This window comes from Pteropus alecto, unplaced genomic scaffold (genome assembly GCF_000325575.1).
Source record: "Pteropus alecto unplaced genomic scaffold, ASM32557v1 scaffold98, whole genome shotgun sequence".
NCBI lineage: Eukaryota > Metazoa > Chordata > Mammalia > Chiroptera > Pteropodidae > Pteropus > Pteropus alecto.
Window position 1 is genome coordinate 847749 of NW_006443570.1, and position 9015 is coordinate 856763.

At 49.0% G+C, this 9015-nt stretch overlaps 1 protein-coding gene and 1 pseudogene across 1 annotated transcript in view; one reads left to right on the top strand and one right to left on the bottom strand.

Annotated features, from left to right (window-relative positions):
• The window catches only part of TTC25 (tetratricopeptide repeat domain 25), a 21279-nt gene that overhangs the window by 1067 nt on the left and 11197 nt on the right, over nucleotides 1-9015 (bottom strand). The window contains exons 9-11 of the mRNA XM_006924619.3: nucleotides 8153-8349; nucleotides 4568-4668; nucleotides 1986-2070 (exon numbers count right to left, since the gene is read on the bottom strand). Coding sequence (XP_006924681.1) covers nucleotides 1986-2070; nucleotides 4568-4668; nucleotides 8153-8349 — 383 coding nt within the window. The remainder of the gene's footprint in view (nucleotides 1-1985; nucleotides 2071-4567; nucleotides 4669-8152; nucleotides 8350-9015) is intronic.
• On the top strand, nucleotides 7231-7346 carry LOC112473336 (annotated as a pseudogene).

The window sequence follows — 9015 nt, forward strand, 5'->3', positions numbered from 1 at the left end:
TCCCTACAAGAAATAGCATAGGTGCTGGCAAAAGACAGAAGGGGTGTTTTCTCCAGCAGCCTCATTCTGCGTTTCTCTTTGTCCCTGGGAAGCACATTCATCATTTGTTGGGAGGATCCCTGTAAAAATATGAGCAGACTGCTAGCAGTAAGTTCAGCTGGAGAGCTATTTTACAGCCGGAGGGACCCTTGCTCCCTGTTTTTACCAGCTACAGAGAAAAGTCACCAATCCCCTCCTGAGTCGCCCCTATGTTCTCTTCCTGGAAACCCCTGATCTCTAAGGTGCCTACAGGGGCTCCTAGTTCACACCTGGGAAGAGACCGCCATTTGGCGGTGAAGACATATGCAATGCTGCCGCCTGCTGTTATGGAAGGGAAGTGCCTGGCCGCAAGGCCTTCCCAATTAGTTTTTCGAAGAACACCTTCCCAGCACACGGCTTGCCAAGGTTGGGGAGGGGGATAAGAGGAAGGCTGCTTGGAGCAATCTGCCGTTTCCTAGCTGTGTCCCTTAATCTCTATTGCTCCTGTGGCTTCTGAAAGCAGCTGCGTGGTCATGTGAGACAAAGGCAGAGCCTCTCTCTGAGGGTATCTGTCCACCATGTGGTAGGTGCAGGATAATCAGGAGCCGCTCAGGTGCCCATAAACCACACACTCAGTTCCTGTTACTGTGCCTGGATCTGAGAGGGCTTTGGCCTTGGTGCCTGGGGAGGGTATGTCCTTTTGGGTGCACGGAGTCCCAGCTCTGGCTCCCTTTCATTGCGGTACAGCTGGGGAGGGCACCACTGAAGGGTAGACAGAGGCTGTCTTGTCACCAGGAACAGCATAGAACTGTGGGAAAAGCCTGGGTTCTTGAGCCAGGCTGCCCAAGACAGAAAACCACTGTGGGACTTTAACCCTTCTGCTTCTGTGTTATCCATAAAATCAAGCGAATAATAATACTTGGCTTTTGAGGGATCCAATAAGTCAGTACGTATAAAGTCCTGAGAAGAGTGCCCGGCTCATAGGAAGATCAGCTTCTCTTATCACCCATTCCCTCTGGGGCCATCCCTGCTGACTCAGTGAGGGTTAGGGTCCCAGCTAGAGCTTCCTCCTCTCCCCTCACTTCCTTCAGAGAGCCTGGAGTGGGGGAGGGGCGTCAAAGTCCTCTTACTCCCTGAGGCCTTGGGAGAGTCTGATATGGTATATCCATCCTAGCCCCCGGCCCCACCCCTGACCTATCTATACTGGCTCCAGAGAGCAGGGCCTCTGCCGCAGGAGATGATGTGGGTTGTGGCTCCGAGTCAGACTGCTGTGTGGGCCGGGCAGATCATTCAACCTCACCCAGCCTCCACTGCCCCCCAAACAGTACCTACCTCCTAGGGTGGGGAGGACTGAATGAGATCATCCCGTCTGATGCTTCACTCAGTGCCTGGCACATAGGAAGAGCCCCAAAAGTATAAGTTACTGTCATTCCACCTCTGTCTTTGCTTCTACTATTCCCTGCCAGAAATGCTCTCCTCTTCCACCTCAGACCTGGAAAAGCCTTGGGCACCTCTTGGAGCCTGAAGCAGAGGCCTTCGCTCGTGCTCACAGCAGAGCAGTTCTCTGGTTTAGTGCTCGCCTGCAGGAGCCCACCCCACAGACAACAGTCTGGCTTTCCCACTGGGCCGTGGGCTCCTCCAGGGCAGGGACCGTGTGCCTGTCTCCCCCAGATCATCTACCTTTCTGGTGCATGACAAGTGTTCATCAAATATTTGATGAATTAATTGAAGAAATGCAGGAGTGGGCTCTCAGGGCAGACAGCCTGGGCTCAGGGCTCAGACCTCAGCCCAAGGGGGGCTGGATCCCCTCCCTCTCCTGCTGCTGGAGGCACTGAAATCAGAATGTGTGGTAGACAGTGCTAAGCCCTGGGCCTGGAGAAGCAAGGGGAAAATGCAGCTGGGACTGACAGAAGAGAATGCACAGGGAGAATTATAAAGCTACCCTCTCAAGGGCTCTAGGAACCTACCTTTCTCTTTCTTTACTTTGATCAAGTCCCTGTAGTTCGTTTTCTTCAGCTCACCAATGATGCCCTTGTTGGCATCGTCCAAAGCCTGTGGTGGTAGAAGAGCCAGTATACTCTCCACATCCCTCTTTGGGCACCTAACCTCCCCTTTCACCCAAGTCCCCACCCCAGCAGACAGGGCTCTGTACTAACCCTGCCCTTTCCTTTGCTCCAGGCTCCTCTGAAGGCTTCTGCCTAGAGGTTAGTTGATATTCTAGGGACCCAGAATTACTCAGGCTAAGCGATATGAAATACATGACTGCAGGGAACTCAAACTGCATTTCCCTTGTGCTTAGCATGTATTTGGGAGGTGTGTCTGTCTATTAAATTCTACCTTTTTTACCTAAAGCCGCTTTTGGCTTTAGCCAATGCAAAGACAGTACAAGGCCCTAAGTACACAGCAAGGCAACAAGCCACAAAGGGAACCCAGACACACACCTGGGTTTGGGGAGCTGGGGGGCGGGCCTGCCTTCAGAGGGGCCTCCAGGGGGCCTGCAGCTTCCCCGGGGGTCCTAAAACTCATCCTGTGCATATCTTGAGGGCAGTCTCCGCCTTCTTCCTGTGACTTACATGGGGTGGAGCACCAGTAGGCACTCGGAACCATCTACTGAACAACCACCAGGCTTGCATCCCTGTATACTTTCCTGCCTGGAGATGCCAATCCAGAAGGGTGAAAGGTCAGGGACCTGGTCCCATGAGGAGTTACTTAGGGCTCTGGGACAATTTGGCTTGACAGGCACTTCTCTCTACCTATTAACCTTTCAAGATCCTGCCCAGCCTTCAAGCGACCTCAAACCCTCCGTAATGGGAAAGCCCAGCCCTGCCACCCACTGGGCCTCTCTCACTCTGAATCCTCTGGTCCCTACTGCACTAGTTGTGAACAAGTGGTTTTTGTTTTAACCTTCCTGATGACACCAAAGTTCCTGAGGGCCAGGATCACAGTTGTCACCTTTCGGCTGGACAGCCCAGGCTGACTCGTGGTCAGCAAATATTCACTGAATTTAGTTGCTATGCTATCTCTCCAAATATTTGTAGGGTGACCATGTGGAAGAGGATTAAATGGGAGAGCCCGCAAGTGTGAACCGAAGAAGGGGAGTGCTTTGCCTCTGGAGGCCAGATTTAAAGGCAAGGTGCACATTTGAAAAGCCGACTTCCTCCACAAGGAAAGAAGACAGCAGTGTGCTCGGCCTCAGCTGCCCTGGGCTGGGTGAAAGCACGGCATGGACTCCCACATGGTGGGGTCTCTTGGGAGTGATTTCTCCACCATGACAGGGAAAGAATAGCCTCACCATGGTCCCCACAAACCACGAGATTGCCCCCTAAAAATCTGAGTGGGTCAGGTGGCTCCTCTACTATCCTAGCCCTTTAAGTCCAAGCTGGTCTATCGACTGTCTGGGGTTCTTTGCCCCTAACCCTCTGTCACTGTGACCCAGCCCTTGGATCCAGGCCAGGATCTCTTTTCTGTCTCCCACAGCCTATAAGACCCTGCGTCCTTGTCCTTCAAAGCCAGCATGAGGCCCACCTCCAACTGGAGCATCCTTGAGGTGTCACTTCTCAGGGTTCTTGCTCCCTGTTCTGAATGTCTACTGCACCTCTAGTGTGGTTCCTGAGGCCATGCCTCTCATACTGCCCCCAAGTTATACAGTCTGGCCCCTCTCAACCACAGGGCAAGCTCCCGAGGATGAGGGCCCTGTTTGATTCACTCCAGCAGATGCTTACTGGGGTCTAGCCATGTGCTGGTGGTGGCTCTGAGATTTAGACATGGAACAGCTTGAGGGACAGCAGTCCAGTCCGCAGCAGGAGTTGAGGTGACCAGGAGACTCATGCTTTAGCTGCCTGTATATCTGTGAGGTCAGTGTGCTGACCCTGCTGAGCATCTGCCTGGAGTGGCTCTGGAAGCAGTGGCTTCACCTCTGTTCTCTGCCTTCTGAAGCTTATAGTCTAGGTCAGCACCATCCAACAGAAACTTCTGCAACAATGGGGATTCTCGAGATCTGCACTGCATGGTACCCACAAGCCACAGGCAGCTAAGGAGCACTAAAAATGTGGCTAGTGTGACTGAGAAACAGAATTTTAAATTGTACTTACTTTCAATTCATTGAAATCTAAATGGCTGCACAGGGCCAGCGACTGTTTATTGAGCAGTGAGGGTGAGTGAGGCAATCATTCTGTATTTCTTGCTGTCTCCTGAAGGAGGCAGCATTTTTCAAGCTGCAAATCCTAAAATCGATTTAGGTCTCAACGAGCATTAAATAAAATTTCAAAAACTAAAATAGAATAGGAAATATCAGCATTCATAGCAAAGGTAAGTATGTTTTCTAAAACTTTCATTGCTAGTTTTTATTTCAAATAAAAATATGTGTATTGGGTTGCTATATAAACCGATGGCAGCAGTCAACATTTGAAATCCACTGCCCTACCTAGCCTGTGCCCTGCAGGTGGTGGGTGATCATGTTTGCAGAATGGCCAACTGGAAAGGCTAAGGGCCCAAGGCGCCACCCGCCCCACTCCCCACAGCCAGGGCCCAGCTTGGGACAAAGGCTCACACTGATGATGGCCTGCTGTGCCTCGTTGTTGTGGACAAGCTTCGCCCTCTCCAGGGCCTTCTCAAAGTTGTTCACAGCCGACTCGAAGTCTCTCAGCTTCACTGGAGAGCAAGGGAAGACACAGCACAAGTAGAGGTGACATTGTACATTGCACGACTGGGCTGCCCTAAAGATACCACACTCCCTCAGGAGCCCCCAGCCAGCCCAGCCACTCCCAGGGTCAGTTAGAAGCTTGTGTGAGCTGGATAGAGTCAGCCCCAGGCCTCAGGCAGCATCATGGAGCTTTCCAGCGCCACCCTTTCCGTCACATTCTTGGGCTGTCTCCCCACTAAGGACAGAACCTGGGAACCTGAGCCTTAGACCTTAGGCTGTTCAAAGGGGTCGACGAGGGAAGGGAGACTGCACACACATATGTCTCCAAGGCAGGGAGACAACTCCATCTTTCCTCATCTTTAGGTTGTTCCAGGAGAGGAAATCCATATTTTAAAAATGTTTGCTAAAATGTTCTAAGAATGCTGGTAAGACCAAACAAAATATGGAAGGGCTGGATGGTGCAGTGGCTGGAACCTCAGCTCTCTTGAGCCCAACTCCCAGAACAATCTGAAGCTAGACGTGAGGTGGCTCCTCCAAGCTTCACCCATGCCACCAATCAGTGCTGGAACCGGCACTGGAATGATGGACTGTCCTTGAAAAGAGCTTAATTTCAGGAAGAAAGAAGAAAAGTACTCATCAGCCAGGGTCTGGGAACCCTACATTTCAGCTTCTTCACACACCACTGCTTTCTCTTATAATTGAATATACCCAAGATCTACCCGCCTCCCAAAAACCGCCTTGGGATCCATGGGGAAAGGAGGGCCTTGTGTCCACAAGTTAAAGTGCCGAAGGCTGCTCCATTGGAAAAGTGATTCGAATGTAATTCTGAAAGTAGGTGTATACATTTTTTTTCAAACACATTTAAAAAGAAAGACCCCTCTGAATGCACATCGGTGTCATTCGGACACTGCAGGTCTGCAGAGGAGTCATAATGCTTATTCAAGAGAGTAAAACATTAAAGACTATTCTTTTCATTTTAATGAATCTTTTAAGATAACCCAAAGTTATCTCGATTCTGGGAGCTGTTTTCCTCTTCTTTCTCCACTCTGTGCAAATCTGTGGAGAGCAGATTGTAAGCTGATAAGGTCTTTGCAGTCTGCAGGGCAACCAAGGGTTTCCTCGCCTCTGCAAACTCCTTCTAAGAACAAGATAGTACAAATGTAGCTGCAGGCAGACAAACAACCTGAAGGTCATGATAAGATACGTTGTCATGCCTAAGGGAAACTGCTTATGCCAACTATTGTACGTTCTTGTATAAAAGCAGCTTGCAAAAATAAAATGGCGCCATCGTCCACCATCAGTGGACAGTGGACCTCCTGATCCCAGCTGTCTGTCTTCTTTCTTTTCTTCATCTCCCACCGTTCCCACTCAGGTATATTTTCCAGAGCCGTGCTGGACGTGGCAGGATTTACCGCTTGCTGGATGTGGCACAGATCCACGCATTTATGCCTACATTTTTGTTGAGCCCAATAGGCTTTTCCAAGGCCTGTAACTGTTTCTTATCACTGTTAGAGACACTTATGGGAAGCTGACGAGAGGCTAGAGAGGAAGAGATGAGTGCTACTGAGTCCTGATCTCAGTGCTTGCATGCTTAAGTATTACCTTTTATCTTCACACCAACCTATAGGTAGATACCATAATCATGCCTATCTACAGAAGATGAAACTGAGGCACAGAGTGGCACTTGCCCAAGAAACCTGAGCCAGTAGGGCCCAGAGCCCAAGTTCTGTCTGCTAGGCTGTGCTTCCTCTAGAACCCAGTGACTCCCAGGCTACTGCATTTGATTTTTTTTTTAACCCCACAGCAGGGACACTGAGACTGCCAGTGAGTAGACTGGTTTTCCCGAGGCCCTCAGGGTGTAATAAGTCTTCAGGTGGACTCGGGATAACGTCGACCCTGAGGGGTACATCTCGTCTCCCCTTCGGCTTACACAATGCCATCCTAAGAACAAGAAAGACTTCTAGGAAAAGCCACAGTAATCTTGTCTGCGATTTAGGTTTAAAGCTTTCAGTGGTTTTCTCTATGCTTTCAGGAATCTATGATTTGTAACGAGGCCCATGAGGCCTGCGGATCTGGTCCTTCGCCAACCTCCTCCCTCCAGACTGCCCTGGTCTCCAGGAGCTCCAGGTGACACTGGTCTCCTTCAGCTTCTAAAATCAGCTCAACTCAGGCCCACCTTCCTAAATGCTGTTCCTTTGTCTGGAAAACTCTGTTTTCGGCTCTTAAAAGAGCTAGTGCCTTCTCATCTTTAAAGCTTCTGTTTAAAAGTGACTTACTCAGACAGGAGAGCAAGACACTGTTAACAGTTTTGCCCCCTACTATATGCCCAGAAGGCACCAAGTGAGTATTTGTGGTATGAGTAAATGAATGAATGATTATGCCCCTGATCATTATACCCAGGCACATTTCCTCCTTCACTGGGGGTCAGCTGTGTACTCGGGACAGCGGCAGCTTGGCACAGTGATCAAGAGCCTGGGCTCTGGGACGTAGTTCCACAGTGTAGCAGTTAGCACGTCTGCTTTACACGCAGAAGGTCCTCGGTTCGTGCCCCAGTGGAGCCACGGTCCATGGTCTACAGCCATGCCACCCTGAACAAGCCCGATGTCTGATCTCGGAAGCTAAGTAGGGTTGGGCCTGGTTAGTATTTGGATGGGAGACCACCTAGGCAGACCAGGTGCTGTAGGCATAAATAATAATAATAATAATAAAGAAAGGGCCTGAGCTCTGGAGTCAGACAGAACTGGGTTCTAGTCCCGGCTCCCTCACTTTTCAGCCTATGACCCAAAGCCATTTCCTTTTTAACACTGTATTATGAAATAGTCCAAAAATACACAAAAGTAGAAGGAATAGTATAATGAACCCCCATTACTCTTCATCCAGCTTCAAAAATTATCAAAATATTGCCAGTCTTGTTTCATCTATTTCTCCTCATACCTTGCTCGTTTTTCAAACAACTTGATTGAGATGTAATTCACATATTATAAAATGTACCCATTTCTAAGTATATAGTTCAATGATTTTTATGTATAGAGTTGTGCAATGATCACAATAACCCAGCTTTAGAACATGTCGATCACTCCAGAAAGTTCTCTTGTGTGACCTGGGGCAATCTGCTGAAACGCTCAGTGCCTCAGTTTCCCCATCTATGAAATGAGGACAATCATGCCTACATCATTGGCTTGCAGAGTAATTAAATACAAGAATGCCAGGGTAAAGAGTCCCAAGGCAAGAAGAAGTGGCATTGTTTTGACGATGACATGGTGCTGTGCTGGTCTGCAGCTGAGTTCCCCACGGGCAGGGGCCGCTCTCAGGGCTCCCCAAGCCCTGACTGAGCTTAGCCCAAAGTAGGCACTTACCATGTGCTGGTCAGAATGGGGGTTGATCCCCACTCAGAATGAGAATGCATCTGGGCAGCAGCGCACTGGGATGGTAAGCTCAGCCCTCAGGACTCCCAGCCTGGGCGTGGCCCAGGTGTCTTCTTTGAGCCCATACCTTGCGCCTGTGCCACCAGAACACTGGCATTCAGCTGCCACTCAATGTCCCCTTCTTCTTCTGCGCACTGCTGGGACTTCTCTCCGTAATTCTGAGCCTGCCAGGCCTGGTCCAGCTCCAAGTAGCAGCGACCGATCTCATGGAACAGCCAGGTCTTCTCCAAGGTGGTTTTTGCCAGAGGGATCTTTTCCTCCCACCTGGGGACATGAAAAACCAGATCAGCTTCAATCCCACACTTAGCCACAGGAGGTCGAGGCCCATTACTGGGTGGAAGAATAAAAACTGTTCTTTTAGATACAGGGGTGGAGCTAAGAAGCGTTAACATTTTTTAAAACTACCAAAGCTATTTTGGAACACCTATGGGATCAAATTTGATACAATTGAAAATAAGGTTTATGAAATAGGATTTGAACGACATATAAATAATATTTAAGAATATTATGAAGAAATGTTATAAGAGAAAACCAACACAGAAAAATGACTGAAATGAAAAAAACAAAATATCAATAAAAGTAAGAGTAGGATTAGAATTAGCCCTTGTCTTTTGGTGGTGGGACTGAATAATTTTTCTTCTACTTTTCTGTATTTTCCAAATTAATATTTTAATAATAAGCACCTATTTACTATAAAACTTTTTTTATAAAAAGATACTAATGGCCAGGCAAACTCTCATATTCCTCTGTCTTTTGGCACTTGGACACCAGGGATGATTTAGAAAACCAAATGAAGTGTAGCAGAGGTGAACAAGTCTATTTCAATCAAGAGATGAGAACTGGAAGGACAATTTACCTCTGTACTAAGTAGCCCAAGGAGCCGGCTCTTCCAGTGCAGGCCCTCCCCCTAGTCTCCCTGGGGCTGAATCA